The 25,644-nt window shown below is 36.6% G+C and overlaps 1 protein-coding gene across 4 annotated transcripts in view; it reads left to right on the top strand.

Moving 5' to 3' along the window:
• smchd1 (structural maintenance of chromosomes flexible hinge domain containing 1) overlaps nt 1–25,644 on the top strand; it is an 81,311-nt gene that overhangs the window by 18,425 nt on the left and 37,242 nt on the right. For all 4 annotated transcript variants that reach the window (XM_048185306.1, XM_048185305.1, XM_048185304.1 and 1 more), the window contains 16 exons: nt 1,092–1,214; nt 3,581–3,694; nt 7,170–7,276; nt 7,541–7,623; nt 7,796–7,903; nt 9,490–9,567; nt 10,306–10,425; nt 11,889–12,033; nt 14,330–14,423; nt 16,368–16,440; nt 16,519–16,658; nt 17,142–17,276; nt 19,706–19,939; nt 20,090–20,235; nt 20,330–20,415; nt 25,020–25,138. In XM_048185306.1, coding sequence (XP_048041263.1) covers nt 1,092–1,214; nt 3,581–3,694; nt 7,170–7,276; nt 7,541–7,623; nt 7,796–7,903; nt 9,490–9,567; nt 10,306–10,425; nt 11,889–12,033; nt 14,330–14,423; nt 16,368–16,440; nt 16,519–16,658; nt 17,142–17,276; nt 19,706–19,939; nt 20,090–20,235; nt 20,330–20,415; nt 25,020–25,138 — 1,905 coding nt within the window. The remainder of the gene's footprint in view (nt 1–1,091; nt 1,215–3,580; nt 3,695–7,169; nt 7,277–7,540; nt 7,624–7,795; nt 7,904–9,489; nt 9,568–10,305; nt 10,426–11,888; nt 12,034–14,329; nt 14,424–16,367; nt 16,441–16,518; nt 16,659–17,141; nt 17,277–19,705; nt 19,940–20,089; nt 20,236–20,329; nt 20,416–25,019; nt 25,139–25,644) is intronic.

The raw sequence follows: 25,644 nt of genomic DNA, 5'->3' as shown, positions 1-25,644 counted from the left end.
CTCATTGCTTTTTTGCTTTTTTTTTTCTCGAAGAATAACGACTTTATTCTCAATTTAATGTTTATTCTGAACATTTTTTTTAATACTTTTTTTTTCTCAACATTGTATTTCGACTTTTTTTCTCAATGTAATCTTTTCTCAAGTTTAATCTTGCATTATAATGACATTAATCTCAATGGTTTTATTTTTTTATTATTGCTAGGCCCTAATCCTTCTCCGTAGTTTCGGTCTTAAAGGTTTAGTTCACCCAAAAATGAAAATTCTGTCATTAATTACTCATGTTGTTCCACACCCGTAAGACCTTCGTTCATCTTCGGAACACAAATTAAGACATTTTTGATGAAATCAGAGGGTTTCTGATCCACACAGGCAGCAATGTCATTGCACCTTTTGACGTCCAGAAATGTAGTTGAAAACATAGTTAAAACAGTCTACGTGACCTACAGTGGTTCAACCTTAATGTTATGAAGCGACGAGAATACTTTTTGTCTGCAAAAACAAAACAAGAATAAAAACTTTATTCAAGCGACTTAAACCATTGTTGTACGTAGTGAACTCAGTGCAGGCTTCCTTCGTTTACGTCTGAATGCAGACTCAGTATTGGCCGAAGCTGAACACGTGACAGCACAACACATGCATGTGATGCTGACACAGGATCTGGCCAATAATGAGCTGGCATTCGGACGTAAACAAGGAAGCCTGCTATTTTTGTTTTGTTTTTGCACACAAAAAGTATTCTCGTCGCTTCATAACAAGGTTGAACCACTATAGTCACATTGACTATTTTAACCATGTTTTTAACTACCTTTCTGGACGTCAAATGGTGCAATGGACATTGCTGCCAGTGTGTGGAGCAGATATCCTCGGATTTCATCAAAGAAATATTAATTTGTGTTCCGAAGATGAACGAAGGTCTTACGGGTGTGAAACGACATGAGGGTGAGTAATTAGTGACAGAAATTTATTTTTTGGGTGAACTAACACTTTAAGAGATAGTTTGCAAAAAAAAAAAAAAAATTGTCACTGTATTGTTTTATCGTCACATTTAGATGGCAACAATTGATTGTCTCTGTGTGTGTGTTTGTTTGTAGGTGATGTTTCAGGGATTTCAGGGTGTGATGACACGTGAAGATGTGCCCAAACGGCTTCAATCACCCTGGGCTAAATTCCAAGCCATTAAGTGGGACGGCAAGACTTACAAGAAAGGACAATTTGTGAGATCTAGTAGTTTTCACATTTTCACACAGTCATAGACGACACCAGTGTAGGGAAGTGTTACTTTTAAAAAGTAATATGTTACACTCTTACATTACTCCTTAAAAATGATGATACGTTATGTTACTTTTAGGGGTGAAAATAATTGATTTCACCCCTAAGTAAAAAAAAAAAAAAATCCATATTATTTAAAACTTTATTATCTATAATAACTAGCTTCCGGCAGACGGCCGTAATATGCATCGATATGTGGCGGAAGCGCAACCTCTGACCCAATGCATGACATAATGACGAATGTGGAAGTGCAGAGGATAGAGCAAAACAACACTGGTCACAAATTAGAAGTCAAAAATTAGAAAAGAGAAATGTCAGAGGATTTCGATATTGAGAAGTGGAGCTTGAGTTTGTTGCACAGCCCTGTTTGTTTAAACTGCAAGAGGCGTCTAAGCTTACGATACTCCTACATCCTACTATGGTTGGGTACCGTTCACATTTTAACCGGTACTGGTACTGGTATCGGTACCTGAAATTCGGTGCTGGTACCCAACGGTACCTTTTTTCGGTACTTTACTCTCTGTGTAATAACAAAAAACATTTCCAAACCTCTCAATTTCTTCAGTTTTTAAATTTATTTAGAAATTTTACACACTAAACAAAATAAACTGTTGTGTGTGTGCTGTAGTATGCATGAGATCGCATTACAGTGCAAAATACAAATGTCACAAAAAGACTGTTACGTTTCTCGTTTCTTCTGAGTGTATGTTTCCTTAGCACAGTAGCACAAAAGTGTTTTCATTTTCCCCCACAATGCTGTCAGAGCTGGAGTTTGACTAACAACACATGGAAAATACGACTTTGACGATATTTAGAATGTAACACATGTGGAGCATGCATGAGAGCGATTTCTGCGTGTAACGCAGCGATGAGATTAAAGGTGCAATATGTAAAATTTCTGTCCACTAGAGGTCGCTAGAGGCCTATTCAAAACAAAGGCGAGCTTGGCCAAGTTTAGCGTGGAATCTTGGAAAACAAAGCGGTGGAATAATCGGGATAGGTCGGGAAGCTTCATGGATGCGATTATTAACGTTACTGTAGTATGAAGCAGAGCAGGACTGAGTGTTGTTGAAGCTGAATGAGGCCGCTGGAGCGATTGCGCAACACACGCCTCACGAGCAGAGGAACTTTTATTATGCCACAGTCGCCGGCGCCGGCTTTTCCGGTATGAGTATGAGGTAACGCAGCTCTGTTTATCATATTAGATACATATGAGTGTGTTGAAAATGATGTTGTAACGTTACTCTGTGCGTTCACTCGGCGGCTGCTGTGAGACACATGTTTGAGACACACTGGAGTAAGATTTTAGAATATCATATTAAATACTGGATGGCTTATGTTGATAAATGGCATGCAATTAATTTTAAAACGTATTGTATGATGGAGAAAATTCTGTTGCATCTGAAAAGCTGCATCTGATTATGCTATGTTAGCTACTTGACAAAATAGTGTTTTTCTCTGAGGCATGGTAAAGCATGATACTCGCAAAAAAAATCAAGAAAATTAGATTTAAACAATAAGACTAAACGTGTTGAGCTATATAATAATTAGTTTTCTGTCTATAAAACATAACCAAACAGTTGTTCCCTTGCCTATTAAAACATGTAATATGTTAAAGCGTCTTTGGTGTTTCCATGGTTTCTACAAAATAAAACCAGAAACCGAGAGTAACGCGGTTATGACGCCATTGACAGGCGTCACGGAGCCTTGTTAAAATTGCAATTTTGTCACCATTTACAAATAGTTGCAAACATTTGGGATATTGTAAGTACTCAAGTGAACAAAATACATAACACTGGCCTAGTGGTTTTTGGATATTTTACTGCAAAAAGCTTACATATTGCACCTTTAACAACGCTTGCAATGCGGATCATAAATCATATACAGGCTGGAGTAAGTGCGTTTCAAGATTTTATGGACATATTGCAAATAGCGTTGTCTCAGTCTGCATCTAGTTTTGTGAAATGTAAACACACTTCAGAAAGTTTATCCATTGCCCTGTGTGTTGAGTTTGAACAAGTTGCAGGGGTGATGTCACATGGTCTCTCTCTTTCTCTAATGTACCTTACTCTCACCTTACTACTCATCACCCAGATTTCAGTTGTTTATTTGCTATGAAGTAAAAAAGCTGGATGATCATCCTAGTGTCAGAAGTTGTAAGACTTCATACTATGTGTATAAGTGTGTAATTAGTATCACTTTGTCAGTAAACCATTATTAACCTGAAAAATATGTATAAGAGTCAGATCATTACATTTTATGAAGCAGAGGTTGTATTTCTAGTGTTCTCAAATGTCTTTCACATTTTCAGGTGAAGTCAGTGAAAACTCAGCCCATCTTATTTGGCTCTGTAGTTCAGTTCTTGCTTTACGGAGACTTTGAAGATGATGTGTACGCCACAGGAGGACATGTCCTAATTGCACTGGTGAGGAAATTAATTCATTGTCTTTTAGGAATATTTTGTCCAGTCATCTATTCACCCTCATGCCCCTCCAAACCTGTATTTTTTCCCTTCTTCCTTAGACCACAAAAGCAAATGTTAGGCAGAATCTCTAATCTGTAAAGGAGAATTGTAACCCCAACAGTAACAAACTACCATTTATTAATCCTCAGGAGTGAATTGAGTAAAACAGATTTCATAGGGCCATCATTTTGTTTTGTTTGTCCAATGGATGTCTTATTCAGAACTTAAAAGTCCCTGTAAAGTCAATTCTGAGAATTCTTTCTAAACACTTTATAAATGTTACAAATGTATTGCTGAAACACATTACAAAGACTGTGAATTGTGTAATGCTTAATTGTGAAGTTAGAGCATTAAACAGTTTTTCACCAAGTCTCTGCTCAGGATTTTTTGGGCGGAGCTAAAACGGGGGTCTGATGACGCACTTGGACCCCCGAGCATAGCCCCTCCCCTAACACTATATAATTGTCGATGACGCACCGAGCGTGGCGCCGCCTCTAACCCTACAGCGGTTCTCTCGCTCAATCTCGAGTGTCATTACAGTTATACAGCCCTTTGCACATTTAGCTAGTAATGCCTTCGTCACACAAATGCATATTACATGGTTGTTATAATATACAATATGCTCGGTCTCCTCATTTAAATTTCCTAAAACGATGATATGAAGGATTCTAAAGTGATCGTTCTACACCGGATAATTTTACAAACTTTCATCAGTCTGCTGGGATTCACTGATAATCCGCTGTTTTTGGTGAATGGGGCTGAACAGACCTCGGCCCCCCTCCCGTCTCGGCCTTCCTACCGTCCCACCGATAACCGTTGATATATGGGGCCGGACAGAGTCTCTCCCGTCCCGGCCTTCATCCTCCCATCTCGCGGCACCGTCATTTGTCGACTGGACAACAGTCGGCAGTAGGCTACTTGCCCACCAATGACTGTAAGTTGCCGAGTTTGCTTATGTTATAATTAGTAGGTAGTCCACAGTAACTCTACTAAAATTTGCAACCCTCTAAATGATTCTCTTTATATGCATCAGTATGATTGACTCATTATTAGACTCAAGTCAGTTGAGACGGCAGCTCTCGCGAGTGGGTGTGGTTTCAGCGCCGACAGCGGACACGCCCCCAGCGTTTGAGAGCAGAGAGCGCTGCCTATTTTTTCGAGATTTTGATAACTTATTTCATTTACTTGCAGATTTTTTTAATCATTCAAATTTGGCTGGGTGGTTAATAACACATTATTCTGCGGTGTGACAAACTCAGAACACATACTTTAAAATGACTTTACAGGGACTTTAACTGGCTTGGAACGGACACAGGAAGATCAAGTAATTTGGAGATGGTCTTGTAAATGGTTGACAATGCTTTGTTAACCTTCATTCTTAGATCCTTCGATCAGTGTTTCAATAAAAAGATTTTGTAGTAAAAAGACAACCTAAATTGGCCTGGCCAATATTATTGCAATTCTTGTCAATTTTTTTTTTTCTTCCCCCAAATCAGATCAAATAGAGATGCATGAATGTATGACAAAAGAGTTAAAGTCATGACTAAACTCTGCAAGATGGAGTTGCTCACATCAGGGCTCTACGCTAACATTTTTCTTTAGGAGCACTTGTGAACCGTTTACACTTGTGCTCCTAATAAAAAGAAATTGAGGAGCACAGTCAAAAATTTAGGAGCACTTTCTGATCAATAACAGACACTAACTTTCCCTTGCACGCAGTTATTTTCAGGTGCAAATGTGGGTGAAATGCTTGCACTAGTGTTGTCACGGTACCAAAATTCCAGTAGTCGGTACCGATACCATGAAAATTTTACGGTTCTCGGTACCAATTTCGGTACCACAGCAAAATCTGTTGGAACTATTTTACTATTTTATATAGCCTATTTTAAAAACATTAAATATGACTTGGAGCATGTGTGTATGTTTGTGTGTGTATGTATAGGCTACCTCAATGAAATCAGTTTTGAAATATAAAAAAAATGAAAATAAATAAATGCTCAAATATCCATCTTGTACTGTTGAAAAAAAAAACAGCATATGCTGGTAAGGTAGGTTTTGAAGCTGGTATGCTGGTTTGAGCTGGTTTATGCTGGTCATGTGCTGGTATGCTGGTCCTATGCTGGTTGACCAGCTAAACCAGCTCAAACCAGTACCTGTTTTGCATATGGTTTTTTTTCAACAGAGGTAACAGCTGGTTTATGCTGGTGACACACTACAGCCTATAAAACTATGAAATAAATATCGGTAAATAATGGTAACCTAAATAATAAGAAAGTTAATTTTTATTTATATTTTTTTATTTCCACACAAAGATGCGTCATATAGCCAAAGTCCCGTTATTAGAGTCTTTGATATAGCCTACCGCTCTGCACTTTGAGAGGTCTGTGGGACACGAGCAGGAAAGAGACCATTTCTCTTTAATAATATCTTCATGTTTTCTCCTGATGTTACGAGCAACTGATACTTGTTGTAAAGGTCTGAAGAGCGAGTTTTATCCTCCACAGGGGCAAGACATTTGGCTATTTGCACTGCCAGAGAAAACGAAAGCAAAAAATCACTAGCGTGTGTGAAATGCGCTATACAAATAAACTTAACGTGCCTTATAAAGTCTAATAACAAGCACAAACTGTGTTAAATAGAAATTGATGTGCAAGCAAAAAGGTTTCTGTCCTACAGTGTTTTTTCTACTTTACCACAGTAAAGAATGTGAATGGCCTAAATGCGAACGAAAGAAACGTTTATAATCCCCTGCGTGAGTGAAGATTTGAGAAAAGAAACAGAGATTCCATGTTCAGTGGAATAACTAATAGAATATTGCTAAATTCTCTGATAATCAGTTGACCATGATCACGATTGGCAAAGCAGAATATAAAGCTTAAATGTATGGACTCACCTATACCTCTCATTCGGCATGAACCAAAATGTTTCCATGGCTGCGATGTCACCTTTAATTGCTAACCTTTTATTTCTTTTGTAAACAAAGCTTTGTGCTTCACTCGTGTCATATTCACGTAAATACTGCCACAGCCCTATCAGTGGGTACTGGGTAACGAATATACCCGGATTCTCGGTACTACCGGTACTACAGAAATGCGGGTATCGTCACATTTTCAAAATTTCAGTACCGACTTGGTGCCGAAGTACCGGTACTTTTGACAGCACTAGCTTGCACTGTAGAGCCCTGCACATTTGGTGTATACTGTTTGGATGTGTTTTTCCAGTTGGTCAGTTATTCAAAGCTGCTTATAACAGCAAAGTTTAAATCCTTGTTTTAGCACAGTGGTTAATTGACAGGTGAGTAGGTGCTGCTGTTCGAACTCATCCGTCCACATGAATGTTTGTACTATATGTTTTGTACTTGTGGGCAAACTCAGAACATTTTAGATCTTTTATGGCTTTTTGCTGTGGTATAAGTCTCTGTGATGTGTTTCTGTAGGAACCGAAGGATTTGTATGATGAGCAAAGAATCATTCCCATCTTTAAGATCGACAGACAAGCCACAGCCAAAGCCATTAAGGAACACATTGAGAATGAGCTTGCAAAGTAAGACCTATTTGCGCTATTATATAATGCCCCAAAAAAGCATGTCTTAACCCATTTTGCACTTGACGTTGCAATAGTCAGATAATAGTTATCCGAACATATCTTTTGCTAAGCCACATCATTTTTAATTTGCTGCACCTTTGTTGTTTGCAGATCACCCGCAAATGATTATCAGCGGCTCTGCTAATTTGCGCTGCTCTTGGTAGATTGCCCTGTTTAGTAATTCTGGCCCTTTGTGTGTGATTTAATTTTTCTTCTCATCAGACTTCCAGAACGGTTGAAGGTTACGTGGCCTAAGGGAAACGATTGGGCTGAGAAAGATGCTCGTCCAGCTGGGACACCCTTTGGTAAAGAAACTCACACACATACACTTTGCTAAATTAGCTAAATGTGTTAAATTAGCTAAAGGCAGTAAGTCACACCTTTACTTTAGAAACCTCAAAATATACTCTCACAAGCCCATGCCCTTATCTTTTACCAACAGCACTAAGTTTTTAATATAAATCTGTTCTTGTCCAGGTCCGATTAAGGTGGATATATTGAACAAAAATGGAGAGACGATGTCTCGACTGCCTGTGGGCGGCAATTCTAAGAAACTGTCGGTTGACCTGAAAATCATCTGGCACTGTAAGTCACATTTATTATTTTTTATTGTTTGTTATCAGTACATTACAGGGCTCGACGATAAGGACTGCCCGATGGCCCGGGGCCAGTGTGAATGACACTTGGGACAGTAGACAGAATGGTCACTTGCCCCATTGGGCCAGTGCTGTAGGGTGTGCGTTATATATTGTCTATGATATTGTAATTGTTGATTTTAATGATCTGAAATTATCGAAAATGTCCCTCACTTTACAAAAAAATAAACAAAAACACCCATTGAGTGCACGCATATGTGACGTAGTCTAGTAGGTTAGACTAGTGCGTGTGCATATTTAGAGTGTACGCTTTCACTGCGTGATATAGTCTATTAAAATGCCTTTAGAAAGCCCCCAGAATCAAAGGGGCAAAAATGCCCCTGTATATCATTTAATATAGTTAACCAATATTACACAGATCACTGTTTTTCTCCAAATATCAGCGTGATTACAAATGTGATATTGATTTTATACAGCTTACAGTTTAATGAACAAGAACTTAATATCAAGTGACTTGCATTTAAGACACCAAATCGCCTGTTTCACCAAGGAAAACAGTTCCAAACAAAGTCCACAGAATTGTTTGCGTCTCTGAGCAACACTTCCTGAATGAAGCAACCGTTTGAATGAATCAGTTCAATCTCAATGACTCGCTCATTAACAGTGATTCACTGCCACCTATTGGCAGGTTTAATTTCACGTTTAAAGTGTCTTTACATTTTATAAATAATTTCAAATAACATTATTTAACATTTTATATTTTCAGCATTTCAAAACATTATTTATGCACCTGTAACTGCTCTTGACTGATTACCTTTAATAAAGTTTAATCTGTAGTTATAGCTATACATTAGATTTCTGTACCTGAAAATCTCCTGTTTAAACCTACATGAAAAAATTGAAAAGCACTGTTTATTTCATTTATATGTTTGTTCTGTTGTATTTATTTGTGCTATTACTTGTAATTTGATTTTTGAATGGATGTCAATGGATGAGAGGCTTCACTATACTGATTAAACGGCTTTTGTGGGGAAATAGCTATTCATTTAATTAATGGACAGCCTGTTTGCTAATCTTCAGCATGTTTTACACTAAATAATACTTTCGTTGGGAACTATATGTAGAATTTAGCTTGATAAAAATGTTTTTTGAAAAAAGAGAAGGCAGACTAGGGAATGTTAGGGAATGTTGCGACTGACTGTTATGCTTTCTCCAATGGTAAGAGATACAGACCCTCTTATCTCCCTATTATATACAATCTCTGTTTCTAGTATACCTAATAAGACCTTGATGAGCTGTTTCAGGTGTGTTTAAATGGGGTTGGAGCTAAACTCTGCAGGATAGTGGCCCTCCAGGAGCAGGATTGGACACCTCTTTCATTGAGTCTTATAGCGCGCCTACAGAAGGCCGCTTAATTTATCACATAAAAGCACATGAAATAATATACATTTTTAAAGGCTGCATCATTATCGTATATAACTATTAAATCCAATTGTTATTACAATGTGATGTTCGTGTAGAATATGCTACTGCCATAGAGTATTTTAATGGGCTTGCATCCTTTTCTTCCTTCAGCTCCTAAAGGAGATGTCCAGATTAACTCCTTCATTGGTGTGCATTCAGCCAAATGGGAATACTGGTTCAAGGCCATGGGTAAAAATGAATGAATCATAACATATTTCTTATATTCTTCTGTTTCAGTCACATGACTTTTCCACTCTGCTGCCATATTTATGACCATCAGCAGGGAAAAGTAATGCTGGTGAATACAAAAGCACATGAACTGAAATGCATAGAAAAAAGTTGAATAGTGGATTTGATCCACAAATAAAATTCACAGACCCTACCAAATCAGATTGATTGACAGATTGAAGATGAATTATATTTAATTTATACTGTGAAGACCATTCAGTGTTGTTTTACATTTGATTATTCATTTTCTATACCTGAATACTGTTAGACTTACCTGAAAAATTCACTTTTTTCCTTTGTATCTTTATTCTATGCTTGTAATTTATTATTTTCTATTTCCTACAAAATCACCCCAATCATTCTAGAATGATTAATTCTTTCTGAATATAGCTGTTCAAGTCATCTGGTGAAATTGTTTTCATATCGCAATATTAAAATATCGCAATGTCGGTTTTTCACGAATTTCCAATATCGTACAACCCTATATTTAATACACAATCCATCTCCACATATAGCGCCATACAGATATGGATTGTGGATAAAATTCACTGCCTTTACTTTAGCCCACTGATGGTCATAAATATGGCATGTATGTACATGTCATTGTATGGAGAAAGATGAATAAATATGGCAACAAATGTATATAATTATTGTTAGTTAATATTAGTTAATGCATTAAGTGTATGTTTTCTCTTCCAGAGAATCTCACTAAGCTTGGGATGTACACGCTGCATCTGCAGGCTGTTCTGAGTGATAGCCACTCCAGTGAATGGGCTGGAAAAAGGCTACCCTATTACACCCTCAATTTCTCGATTAAAGGTAAAACACACATTGGCCCTCTTTACACCTGGTTTTAAGATACGAGTGATCTGTCAGCAGTGTTCTATTTCCTTTCGCTCCAGACCACCAGAGGCACTGCTGAAGGCACTAGTGGAAAATCCCTTGCATTTGTTCTTGACTTAGAATTGAATAACAAAGTTGTTACATGAAAGTTTGAATGTCTCATTAAAGACATTCACTCAGAACCCCTGGATGCCTTGGCTTGAGAGCGTGTGAGTGTTCATTGCTGTGCGGATATCAAGGACTTGTGAGTCATGACGGTTTTTATTGTCCTTTTGGATTTGAGGTGAGTATTAGTTCGTCATGGATGCACATAGATGCTCTATAATGCTGCTCGATGCACAGCGAGGTGCATGCAGAGGTACTGCACTTTCTAAACAGACTGGTGCCCTGAGTGACGCAGGTAATTTCTCATCTGTGGGGCAGTCTCTGCTCTCGCCTACTCACTGTCATTGTACACCTGCCTGCTTTAGCAACATCTTGGGCAGTGTTCGGAGGAGTATCACTTGGAAATTTGTGAAGCAGCAACTTGGGGTTCTGCCTGCACATTTTCACATTACTACAGATTGAATGTGACTCCCTTGTCAGCAGGGTGCGCTGCAGTGCTTTTTGCCTGCCCGGATGTTTTGCAAAGGGATTTCTGATGACTGCATAGGTATTTCGTCTTCCACTAGTGCTTTCAGCACTGCCTCTGGCAGTCTGGAGCGAAAGGAAATAGAACGCTGGTTACGAACTTAACTGTAGTTCTATGACTATGTGGAAGACAGCCAGAGTCTCTGGTGACTTGGTATAGTGAGAATGATCTAGAGATCGATTTGACGTGTTAATGGGTTGTAATAGCTAAAGACGTGTCATGAGTCACAAGATGACAAGTTTATTCGATTCTCGGACAAGCGCGAAGGATTTTCCACTAGTGCTTTCAGCACTGCCTCTAGTGGTCTTCGATTTAGTCATAGAACCACAGCTCATCATAATGATGTGAGTAAATAAATGAATTTTTATTTTGAACTATTAATTTAAATTGCTAAATTATAAACTCTTCTGTGATACGAGTAAATCAGGGTTATTATAGTTAACTAAAATGTTAAACAATGAAATGTTTTTGTTTCTAGGAATAAAGTAAACTAACTGAAATAAATAAAATGTAAAAAAAAGCAACATTTCTCATTTCCATTTTAACTTGATGTACTAAAATAGCTAAAACTAAAACTGAAGGAAAAATTAATAAAAACTGTATAGACATGTTTAAAAAAGAAAACAAATGACAAAAACACTAACAAATTAAAATTAAAATGTAAAATATAAAAATTAAAAATTTGAATAAAAACTACAATAGTATCCAAATTATACAAAAATAAATCTGGAGTGAAGTAAACAATTCCCTGTCTGATTCCAAGTTTAATTCTCTCTATTTGTCTCTTGTCTCTGTGTTTCTCCAACAGAAGGTGAAGCAGTATCTTTTATGCTAGACATAATTTCTGCTCCTGTCCATGTGGGAGTTCCCTTCAATATTCCTCTAAACTTTAGGGATGAGTTTGAATATCCCACCCAGCCACCCTGTGACATTAAACCCCAGCTGGAATGTAGGTAGGTCAAAATAGATACGCACAAGCTCTGTAGAGATCCAAGTACATGCTTTAGAAATGTCCTTGTAATAATCCCCTGGAAGCCATGTCATGCCTAATAATGCCCCTTAGCTGAATTCACTGTAAACCAAGGCTTCATGGGGTTTATTGCTTTTATAAAACAGTTACCACACAATACATATATTAAAGGCAAAATATATGTATTAATATTTTTTTTTTGAAGGGGAAAGTGATTTTTTATTTTTTTTTTCTTGCCTGACCAAGCAAGTAGCCTGATTAAAACTTAAGTGATAAAAAACAGCTATGAAGGTATCTAAACGTGAGAATGATTCTGATTTTATTTAATTCAGAGTAAACGGCGATTGATAATGGATAGTGTATTTCTGGTAACAAGATCATGCTTTTGAGGCCAACCTTGCTTGTCTCTTTGTGAGAGACTTTCGTGGAGATATCAAAAACATTAGTGTAATGGCACACATACACACAAGAAACTCACAGTAGAAACATACTGAGATAAATATTTAAAATGTTGAGTTTTTTTATTTATAACATATGATATAGTTAACCTTAACGAGAGGTATCACAACATGACCAAGGGAGCTATTTTGTCAAATATTATCACGACTGCAAATGTTACATTGATTTTATAGTTCAATAAACAAGTAGTTAATATTAAGTTACTTACATTTTAGACACAATATTGACTCTTCTGTTTCACCAACGAAAATAGTTCCAAACAAAGATCTCAGCAGAACTAATGCGCATTGTGAATTGGTTGAATGAAGGACTCACTCATTAAGTGCCTTGCCGCCACCAATTGGCGGTTTAATTTCATGATTAAGAGTATCATTGCATTTTTTTCCCCAACATTTCTTATTTAAAAAAATTTATTTAAAACATTAATCTCATAACATTTATTTATTGCAGTTGTAATTTTGCAGTGTAAAGTATTTAATTTGATTGGTAACAAACAACCCTATAGTGTCTTACCACAGGGATTCCCAAAGTGTGGTACGTGCACCCCCAGGGGTACGCGAGCTGCCACCAGGGGGTGCGCGAGAGGAAAAATGTAATGGCGGTCTGTTTTTTTAAGTGGGATTTTTCCATACAATAAAAAAACATGAACAATAAACATTTCCTTTGTAATCGCTTTTATTTTAAATAAAAAAACTATAATTTATTAGTTTTTGATAGAAACCTAGAAGAAGACAGCTGCTGTCTTCTTCTACGCACTGCTCTTCTTTTATGCACTGCAGGCTAGGCTATATGCGTGCCAACTCGTTTCATTCATTCCCTATATATATTATAAATATGCTTAACTGGCTGAAATCAGGGAAACTGTCAAGTGGGATGTCTTATGATAAAGTTGTTAGTCACAAAGGAAGAGAGGGACCAAGAGAGAGTGAGGATTTGGAGGCAACCGAGACGGAGAGAATAGAGAAAATGAGCGGGAGTCAGAAGATGTGCCGGACGAAACCGAAGAGGAGGGAAGGAGATGGCAAAAAAGAGGAGATGAGGGTGAACACTAGACGGGGAAAAAAAAGAAGGAAATATAGCCTATTGCTGCAATGTTTCTTTTACGCGGCTGAAAATAACCGTGCTTTCTGTTACTGAGCCTGTGTCTGTCACTCGTCCTCTTAAAAGTGGACGCTTGTGCGTAGCTTTGTTGCATTATATTGAAATTTTGTTGATGTTGTTATTGCCATGCGTGTTCTGGTTATTTGCGCATGATTAAACATGAGGATTTATATGGCGATAAAACAAAGCTTTGTTTTTTTTTTTTTTTGGTTTTTTTGAAGTGGGGATTGGGGGTGTGCCAACCCGGTTGGGACATAAAAGGGGGTGCGTGGGAAAAAAAGTTTGGGAACCACTGTCTTACCATAACTGAATTTGATCAAATATAAGAATTTAACATGAAACTTAAATTAAATAAGGTTAAACATCAATGTTTTAAACTGCATGAGAGGAGTTTCTTTGATGGGGAAGGGCATGGTCTCAAAATTACAGGTGAACGACGCAAACATAATGCCAGCAGAAGTCACTCATACTTCATTAAATAAATAACAAACAGTTCATTTAGCTGAAATACACACACTGAAAGGTGTGTGTTTGTAGAGTAATTTACAACAGCTTTGAACACGGCTCAACCAGTCAGTATCAAGGACCGGAATTATCCTTTTCATAAATATACATACTGTATACATGCGTGTAAATGTGTGTTTGTTGATGGCTACAGATAATTTTGGACAAAAAAATCAATAACAGATTTTCTGATGGAAAAATGTCTCTCTCTTTAGTTCACTAAAGTTGAGTTATGAAGGGATCGTGTTCGGGACCACTTCTGTCATCAGAAATGTGAAGGTCATGGGAAAGATCAGTTTTCAAAGCAAGGTTAGTAGTGTTTTATCATTCTGGGCAGAGTTTACTCTGTTTGAGAATTACAACCAATTCGGAATTGTAACATTGACTCAACCAAGGTTATCTGTTTTTATGGAGTGTTTTGGCCACGATTATGGGGAAATGCAGTCAACACTTTTGTGTTTGCACATACAGTACAGTCCAAAAGTTTGGAACCACTAAGATTTTTAATGTTTTTAAAAGAAGTTTCGTCTGCTCACCAAGGCTACATTTATTTAATTAAAAATACAGTAAAAAACAGTAATATTGTGAAATATTATTACAATTTAAAATAACTGTTTTCTATTTGAATATATTTCACAAAGTAATTTATTCCTGTGATGGCAAAGATGAATTTTCAGCATCATTACTCCAGTCTTCAGTGTCACATGATCCTTCAGAAATCATTCTAATATGCTGATCTGCTGCTCAAGAAACATTTAATGTGTACAATTGTACAAAATATTTGTGTACAATATTTTTTTTCAGGATTATTTGATGAATAGAAAGTTCAAAAGAACAGTGTTTATCTGAAATCTAATCTTTTGTAACATTATAAATGTCTTTACTGCCACTTTTGATTGATTTAATGCATCCTTGCTGAATAAAAGTATTCATTTCTTTAATTTCTTTTCAAAAAAATAAAAATAAAAATTCTTACTGACCCCAAACTTTTGAACGGTAGTGTATAATGCTACAGAAGCTTTGTATTTCAGATAAATGCTGTTCTTTTGAACTTTCTATTCATCAAGGAATCCTGAAAAAAAAAAAAGTACACAACTGTTTTCAACATTGAAAATAATCATAGATGTTTATTGAGCAGCAAATCAGCATATTAGAATGATTTCTGAAGGATCATGTGACACTGAAGACTGGAGTAACGATGCTGAAAATTCAGCTTTGCATCACAGGAATAAATTACTTTGTCAAATATATTTAAATAGTACACAGTTTTTTTTAAATTGTAATAATATTTCACAATGTTACTGTTTTTTACTGTATTTTTAATTAAATAAATGTAGCCTTGGTGAGCAGACGAAACTTCTTTTAAAAACATTAAAAATCTTAGTGGTTCCAAACTTTTGGACTGTACTGTAGGAACAAACACTTATGATCCATGTCATACAACAATGAGGGAAGACAAAAGTGATACTGTCTCATGCATAATGTCTCTATTATATCGTATGCATACTACAGTGCAGTGATTGGGTTGAATGAGCTCCTGGTCTATAATATAATATAATATTTTATATATTTATCTTTAGTTGAGGGCAGCCCTACTGTGATACTGCACATTATGATATCGATGTTAAAATGATATATCATGCAGCCATAGCTGAGGCCTCTTGTTCCACCTAATATAAACAGACTGGGGCTTCTGTGGAATGTTTTTATTAATCAGAATATAAATTAATCAAGCATAGTTAATGTGAAGTTGTTCCAGAAATGTATGAATTTGTTTCTTCTGCTGAACACAAAAGAAGATATTTTGAAGAATATGGCTGACCAAACAGTTGATGGGCCCCATTGGCTTCCATATTATGGGGGGGGAAAATACTATGGAAGTCAACAGGGAGCCAGGGCTTTCAATGGGTCAGGCTGGGCTAATAGCCCCGGACCTGTATCACCAAGCCCAAAACCACTCTGCGTTTCCACCGTTGGGCTAGAAGCTCCACAGCGCTTTACTAAAACTCGCCCGTAACATGCTTCTCTGGAACAACATCACACAAACCCATCATTTAACCAACAAGTTTTATCAGAAAAAACTGATTCATGACAAAAACCGTTTCATGACACAAAGATGATGGAGGAGTGTTTGGAAAACCTCTTTAATGACAGTAATAAATTTTGCAGTGACATTATTAGCACAGAACTTGGATTTGCATGTGATATTTGTGTGTGTGTGTGTGTGTGTGTGTGTGTGTGTGTTGTTAACAGATGTACACATTGAAGGTGCTCATCCCAGGGCTGAAGCAGAACAACCAATCTCTTCAAATTTTTCTGCAACCCGGTATGACAAAAGACACAGAAAAAGCAACAGATGATCTGTAAATCAGAATGTAAAATACAAATGCAATTTATCTTCCAGGCCCGCCGCACACTCTGCTAGTGTTTCCGGATAAAGATGTACACTCTGTTGAGAATGGGACTCCAGCAAACTTTAGAGTGGAGGTTCATGACGAATACCAAAATATCACCACTCATCCTAAACTCACAGTCCGCTGCCAGGTAGTACTTGTGGACAAACGCACACAACTTAAGTACTTAATTTTAGTGATTCAGCATTCTTTTCAAATGGTCTGCATGCATCCATACACACACATTTGCTTAGTACACATTAGTGTTGTAGTCAAGACCTAAAATATGTCTAAAATCGAAGTCACTTAACTCTTTCCCGCCAGCATTTAAAAAAAAAAAAAAAAAAGTCACCAGTCAGCGGTAGCATTTTTGATCATTTTCACAAAACTTTCACGGCCCCCAAAATATTGTTGTATGAATATCTGAACATGCAGTATATCAAAAGAAAGAACAAAACAGATAATATTAGTCCAACAGACAGCGTTGTTAAGCATTTCAGTTGCATGTTTCATCTGTGCCTGACTTAATTTAACCTTTGTCAAATGAATTGTAATTAAGACATTACATTGTATCAGACTTAACTTGGCACAGGATTAAAGTTCATCATCTGGTTGGTGCATTGTGTGTTTGTAGTTGCTGGGAGCCCCTGATCTGCCCGTGGATGTTGTGGACTGCAGTAACACTGGCTCTGGACTCATGTTGACTAAACCACTATTGCTGAAGACTGTAAACCCTGAACAAATCTTTACTGCTAAGTTCAACATTCCAGTAAGCTGTAATTTCTAATATTAATTTTGTAACCACCTTGGTAGTTTATTTGTCTTGTGCTCTGGAATTTTCAGCTTTTAATATTCAGAAGCATATTGAATTAAAAATGTATATTTAATAGGGATGCCCAATATATGTTATTTATCATTTGCTGTCAGTGTTTTGTCAGTATTGTCTGATGTGGATGATATTGGAACAAGATAAGAGCAGGTCTTTTACATTTATTTTTTCATTTATTTTTTTGACTGCCAACTATCAAAAATATATTTTCTACTTTACATCAAAATATTACAATTTTTACAATAAGGTTCATTAGTTAACATTAGTTAACTAGTTAACATGCACTGTGTGCACTGTGAACTAACATGAACAAACAATGAACAACTGTATTTTCATTAACTAACATTAACAAAGATTAGTAAATACGGTAACAAATGTATTGCTCGTGGTTAGTTTGTTAGCTAATACATTAACTAATGTTTAACTAATGAACATTATTGTAAAGTGTTACCAAAATTTCAGTGTCTTTTTTGTAGTGATGGACTGGATTTTTTTTTTTGTTTTGTTTTTTCTTCTTCCAGCTACATTTGGACATTTAAATTTTGAGCTGCTCGGTTAAATCATGATTATTTTGGTGAATATAGTAATCTCAGTATAAGTGGGATAATGACCAAACCTTATACGAGTACATTTTTTTTTTTTTAACAATTAATCAAGTATATATTTTCTTGAAATGAAGTTGCTGTGACATCTAAAATTTAGACACCAGCAAAATTTCACAATTCTTGATGCCAATTTCAATAACTCGGCAGAATACTAGGCTAACTAATGTATGGGAAAAAAGTCTTCAAATTATTGAAAATAAGTGAACAGTAATACAATAAAAAAAAGTACAAACAATAGGACAAAACAGTAGAAAAACTATATGAATGAAACAAACAGTGCTTTAAGTTTTTCATGCAAGTTTATAAGTATTCAGCTAACAGCCTACTAATTGAATAATAAAATGTAAGATAAAACAGCATAGTCTTCACTGTAAGAATTAAACTTGCTCTGATTCTTATTAAAGCTACTAAAGTCATTCAGTCAAGAGCAGTGAGTGATTTTCTTGTTTTCTTTTGTTGTTTAATTAACATTAAGGACAAAGACGGCAGCAGGTTTATTAGGCTGCTGTCACTTTAAAGGGTTATTTCACCCAAAAAAATTAAATTTCTGTCATTAATTACTCGCCCTCATGTCATTCCAAAACCGTAAGACCTTCGTTCATCTTCGGCACACAAATTAAGATATTTTTGATGAAATCCAAGAGGTTTTTTTATCCCCCATAGAAAGCAACATAATTACAGGAAAGTAGTAAAGACATAGTTAAAATAGTCACTGTGACCACAGTGGTTCAACCTTAATGTTATGAAGCGATGAGAATGCTTGTTGTGTACAAAACAAAACAAAAATTACGACTTTATTGAACAAATTAATCTCTCCCCTGTCATTCTCTTATGCTGTTTATGTTCAGCACTTCCAGGTTCTACGTCAGAAAGCTGACTCAGAACACCAACTCAGGCTACGTCCACACGAAGCCGGAGCTTACCCTAAACCGATCTTTTTTTTTTTTTTTTTTTTTTTTCCTCGTCTCAAAAAATGTCTGTGTCCACACGAAACCACTGAAATGTCTAAAAATGATGTAGTATACATGCCAGACCATTATCTGGCGCTGTAATTCTGTCACAGAAATGCACTTAAAGCAGCGAAGAAGACTTGGAGCATGCGCATAAACCTTGCGCGCTGAATACAAACTATAGTAAAGCTTAGAAATAACACTTTATTTTGACTCGGTATCATCTGCAGCATGAACACAAGCATGTAGAGTCTGCTATTGCTGTTGTTGGTGCTGTTTTGTGGTGTTAGCGCGTCTGACTAGGGTCGACACGTGGGGTGATGACATCATCGTTTCAGAAAATATACGGATTGCCCCGTCCACACGAAAACGCAAAGACGGCGTTTTCAAATTTATCCACTCTGGGACCCGGTTTCAAAAAATAGCGGTTTCACCTTTCGAAAACGCCGGATCCGTGTGGACGAAACGCCTATCCGATAAAAAAATGTGTGCGTATTCACAGAAACGCGTCTCCGTGTGGACGGGGCCTCAGTCCTAAAGTGAAATGAAAATCCGCCCTATCTATTTTTTTTAAATGCATCTTATTGATCTTATGGTAAACGATTCTTTGTTCCATTGCTCAGAGTTAAGATGTAAATGAATCTTTCATAATACAATAGTAAAGTATAGTATATAGTAAAGTATATAAACTGTTTGATGGTTTAATAATTTAACTGTTTAATATAAAACTGTTAAATGGTAAAGAATATCAACAGTTTAATCAGATTAAAACGTTTAACTTGATATCCACATGATTATTTTTATGTGCACATAGAACAACAGAACAGTGGCGTGTGTGGAACGTCAGCTGCGCATCTTGCCCAGCTCACGAATATCCCGTTTAGAGGTCTACAGACAGGAAGAGGGCTCTGATGATGTCATGGTGATACAAAATTCAGAGCGCATTGATTGGACGGCAGGAGACACACTAGGAAGCCTTCACTTCAGACTGTACGATGAGGGCAATAGGCTGGTTTCCCTTCAGCCTAAACTTACCAGTAAGATTAAGGTGTGAGTTTGTTTCTCTGTGATTTGTTTTTGCATATTGTTTTATTTCAGGTTCTGTGAGTCACATTTCTAGTGACTGCATCCGCTTGCACTAACATACTATTGTAGCCAGTTGTGCGATGATGTGTGTGTGTTTGTGCTTGTCTTGCAGGTGAATTGGACAGCAGAGTTAAACGCAGAAGAGCTTTCTCAGGGAAAACTGCCACATTTATGTGTCCCATCTCTAGCACAGAGAGAGCATTTCTGCAATGTCTCTTTCCACGACCAGCACACAGTCAACATGTCGTTCATTATTGTGTAAGCTACATGCATGTCCTGTGTATGTTTGTTTTTCATTATATAACTAAATATTCTTGCAGAAGCATATCTCTATATGTGTGTGTTTCTAAAGGCCTCGTCCAGATGAGCCTGAGCGTTTGCGGGTCAACCTCAGTGAATCGACTGTGAAAATGGGCGAAATTCTGTCAGGAAACATATGTAAGTACCATCTTTAGGTTCGTCATAATAATAATAATTTGCTTTGTATTGACCGCTGCTTGGACAGGCCTTTTGTTTCTCCATCTCCGGGTAGAAACATGTAATGTGATTCCAAATGTTAGCCAGATTTCTGAAATATATGTCTTGATATTATTAGAAGTGTTAATGTCCAATTGGTGAAATAATTCATTTTTAGGGCCCGATCAACAATGGTGTGAGGACCCTATTGTAATTGCTCAGTCAATTCTTCTTCTCCGAAATGAATAGCATTTTTGAGGGCCTAAACATGCTCGAAAACTCATAAAACTTTGCACACGTGTCAGAAGTGGTGAAAATTTGTCAGAAGTGGTCCGATATGGGTTTCAGAATTAGGTGTGCCAAAAACCTACAAAATTTCAAGTAAGCGCCTTTTTATGTACAAATATAAAATTCAGTACACACATGTAACAGCCCAATACCTACAAAAAAGTCCATGGGTGAAAAATCTGAAAACCCAACAGGAAGTGAGTTATTTTGAATTTTCTCTGCAAAATTTTTGCATTTTTTGCCATTTCCAGATGTTGTACTTCAACATCTCCTCTTATAGCTTTAATCAGATCAACATCATATTTGGTCAGTTTAATCTTAAGGCCTTAGCGATGTTAAATTGCAAAGATCTTGAGTTTTCGTTGAAGGGTGTGTCCGTGGTGCCCTGACAAATTCTGATGTTTCGTCATGAAACAGGAAGCTTTTGTAAGTCGGGCATACAGTGTCCGATCTTCCCCAGACTTCACATGTTTGAGTCCTGGCCGGAAGACGTCTATATGCCAATATTCAGTTAGTCATAGCGCCACCTGCTGGAAACAGGAAATGGCAATCTTTACACTGTAATTCACTCCCTGAAACACATTTCAATATGCCATGAAGTTCCAAACATGCTAGAAACACGTTAAATCATGCAACACTTGGCTAAGTGCTGATGTACAGTGGCATTAAAAAGTATGTGAAAAGTCATCCTCAGTATGAAAACACAGATCTCAAAATCCTACAGTCACTGCTGGAAAGGGTTCAAATATGCAAAAATGCTTGAAAACTGATGAATCTGCAGGACCTGGAGGAATTTTCTGAAGAACAGAGCTCAGTTTAACTGCTCAGGACAAACAAGGGACTCATGAACAACCATCACAAAACATAAAAACAGTCGTAGACTGTTGCTTTTGCAGCCAAAAGCTGCAAAAGCAACCTACTATTCAAACTTAATACTGCTTAATCAGTCAAGACCTAAAATCTTGTTTTCTGTTATCAATTCTGTTGTCAATCCCCCGGTCAATACTATGTCTGTTGCCTCTGTTGCTCTTTGTGAAAGCTTCTCGAGGTTTTTTAAGGAAAAAGTAATTAAACTAGGGCTGGTAACTGATATTACTCCTATTGAGCTGCCTCTCCCCCCGGAGTTGTCTGTATCTTGGGACGATTTTGAACTCGTCTCCTTTCAGTCACTCTCAGACATTATTGTCAAGTTGAAACCATCCTTTTCTTCATTTGACGTTATCCACCCTAAATTTTTAAAGCATATTGTTGATTCGGTTGGACCAGGTCTAGTGTCCTTCTTAAATAAATGTCTTTCATCTGGGGTGGTTCCTGCTCATCTGAAAGTGGCTACTGTCACACCACTCCTCAAGAAGCCTTCACTCGGTCAGTCTGTGTTAAAAAATTATCGGCCTATTTCTGTTTTACCATTTATTTCCAAGGTTTTGGAAAAGATTGTATTTTTCCAACTTCAGTCTTTTCTAGCTGTAAATAATCTGTTTGAGCACTTTCAATCTGGTTTTAAGGCTGCCCACAGTACTGAATCTGCTCTTTTGAGAGTGTTAAACGACATCTTTTTAGCCACTGATACGGGTGACTCTGTGGTCCTCGTGCTTTTAGATTTATCAGCGGCTTTCGACACTATTAACCATTCTGTATTAATAAATAGACTGAAATCTTGGGTGGGTCTCTCTGGGACAGTGCTAAAGTGGTTCCAGTCATTTTTATCTGACAGGAAATATGTGGTTAGGCTAGGAGAATTTTTATCTTCCACTGCCTCTCTCCCCTGTGGCCTTCCTCAAGGCTCTATTTTGGCCCCCTCCCTATTTTCATTATATATGTTACCTCTTGGATCTATTTTTAGGAAACATGGAGTGTCATTTCACTTTTATGCCGATGATACTCAAATCTATTTACCTTTTAGGAAAAATTATCCACTTGCCATGACTGATCTTTTATCCTGTCTAGAGGAGGTTAAATCCTGGTTATCTCAAACATTTTTATCCCTAAATGAGGATAAAACAGAAGTAATTGTTTTTGGCCCTTCAGAAAATACGAAAGCATGTAATTTTGACCTGGGATCCCTATCGGCTTTTAGGTCTTCACATGTACGTAATCTGGGTGTTATTTTAGATGACTCACTAAAATTCGATAAACAAATTTCCACTGTGATCGGGTCCAGTTTTTATCAACTCCGTATACTTGCAAAAATTAAACATTTCCTCACTGTTAAGACCCTAGAGATGGCGGTGCATGCTTTTATTATGTCACGTCTCGATTATTGTAACTCATTATATTGTGGCATCTCCAAAGCTCAAATTGCCCGTCTTCAACTGGTCCAGAATGCTGCCTCTAGATTTCTTTTAAAAAAGAAAAAAAGGGATCACGCTACTCCACTATTAAAGGCCCTTCATTGGTTGCCCGTTGAATTTAGAATACATTTTAAAATATTATTGTTTGTTTTTAAATCATTACACAATCAAGCACCTGGCTACCTATCTGAACTACTGCATCAGTACATCCCCTCGAGAAGCCTAAGATCTGGTGACCAGAACCTTCTTTTAATCCCTCACTCCAGACTTAAGCGTAGAGGTGACCGTGCCTTCTCTGTAATAGGTCCTCGCCTCTGGAATGACCTGCCAGTGGAGATCCGAATGGCCCCTAGCTTGACCGCTTTTAAGTCTCTTCTAAAAACCCATCTGTTTTCATTGGCCTACTAGGTTCTATACTCCTGCTTATTATATTTTCTATTGTGTTTTATTTCTCTTTTTTGGTTATTTGTCTTGTTATACCATGTTTTATGTGATTTACTATTCTTATGATGCTGTTTCTTTTGTGAAGCACTTTGGTCAGTCTTGTGGCTGTTTTAAATGTGCTATATAAATAAAGTAAACTTGAAACTTGAAACTTGTAGATCATCAGGTAACCACACACAGTATTGAGAATCAATGGTTCACATACTTATGAATGGGGTTATTTTAATAAATTCAGCTATTGTTTTGTCTTGTGAACTAAATGCAAACATCTTTTATGTAAAATATCTTACTCAGGACAGTACTAAACAAAAAATAACATGCATTTTTTATTATCCCTCTTATTTTATTAAAATAATTCTCATTTTCACAGATTCTGCAAGGGGTTCACATACTTTTTCATGCCACTGTATGCGATTAATGCCACGAAACAGGAAGTTGTTGTAACTCAGGCAATGTCCAATCTGCCTCAAACTTCACATGTTTGATAAGTGCTCTGGTCTGAAGACATCTACACCCCAAAATTTAGTTATAGTCAATGCGTCACCAGTTGGTAGCAGGAAGTGTGGCAAATACAAATGACTGACATTATCCTACTATATTTACATACTTAAATGTATATTTCCCGCCTTGCTTTTTTTTCCCGCCAGGTGGCGGTGGCAGAGGTGCGAGGGACCCTTTCATCGCTGCTTGCAGCTTAAATTTTTTATTGTAATTTTTCAGCAAATTGGTTGATAAATTATTCCAAAAAAAGTTATTTTAATCTTTTTTTGAATTAATGATGTGGTCACACCAGATTACAACCAATTTGAGGTGAAGATTATCAGTGAATAATTTAAATTTACACTTCCAGTCTAAAGTATGGGGTCAGTAGGATTTTTTTTTTTATAATTAAATAATTAATACTTTTATTCAGCATGTGGAATCCTTTCGAATACTTTCACCACATTTTTACAATTACAGCTGTTGAGATTAATGAATCGTGAAAAGTGTTGTTTATTGCATTATATTTTTGATACTGTTCCTATCACATGGAAGGTTGCAGTGATGAGCAATGAGCAGATGACAGTCTGTTGATCATGTGAATGCCGTGATCTCATCATTGCAATGCAATTTCTGCTCTCTCACGAAATGCTTTCTCCATAACTAACAATGCAAACAGGATTTAAATACATTAAGAGATTCATTGTGTAGTGTAAGTGTCCAGATGAACTCGCGTTGCGTGATCGACAGCTTTATAAAGAGAGCGTTCTTTGAAGTAAAAATACAAGGATTGTTCATTGTGAATTTAACTGCCATTACCAGTTTAAAAAGGAAATACGTTATTTACAGTTTGCGGATTCTTAGCTGATTCCAGAACAGTTGATTCTTGATCTGTGATCCACAGATGAAAAAAAAAAAAAAATCATCTGTTTGGAAAGAATAAGTATTATGGTAGAATAAAGTATTCTTTAATGTCATTTCTATTGAAACTGAACGCGTGTCGCTTCACAGACAGTCCATGTGAAGATCACTCAGCAGTTCTGTGTTAAAAAAATAGTTGTTAAACTTATATTTCTCTCTCAGATGTGGAAGTGATTGATCAGTACGGGAATAAAACAGACTGTCTAAATGCTGAAAGTGTGAAGACTTTGAGTGTGTCTGCGGATGACCTGGATAAAGAAGTTCTGGCCATAGAATGGAAGGTATACACAACCACATGCCCCAACAAATGAACATTTTTATTACTAAAATAACATTAAAACATATCAGACTATTGCAAATGCAAAATATTTATTTGTAAAAATTTGTAAAATTATTTCTTGATATATCTTTTCTATGTTCTTGATATGCAATCTGCCAGCCAATCACTTTTTGTACTACATGACAGTATGATACATTTTTAAAATAGTTCTATGCATTTCAATAGATTACCAACTTTTGTGATAATACATTTTTATTCAATCATAAATCTAGAAAAAAAATCAAACACAACAGAATAAAAAAAAAAATCAAACATTTCATAGGGCCCCGTTATTGTAAAAAATGTAATAAATTGTTAAAGTTTTAAGAATTCAGTTGATTAGAAATACTTTTTGAATATTGAAATTAAAAATTAAAATTGAATTAAATCATTAAAACGGAATCCAGAAATATTAAAACGGAAAACACAGAATTTGGTATAAAAAAAAAAAGAAATGAAATTTGGGGG

This window comes from Megalobrama amblycephala, linkage group LG3, assembly GCF_018812025.1.
Source record: "Megalobrama amblycephala isolate DHTTF-2021 linkage group LG3, ASM1881202v1, whole genome shotgun sequence".
NCBI lineage: Eukaryota > Metazoa > Chordata > Actinopteri > Cypriniformes > Xenocyprididae > Megalobrama > Megalobrama amblycephala.
Note: the sequence above shows the minus strand (reverse complement) of the source record. Positions and strands in the feature narration are given on the sequence as shown.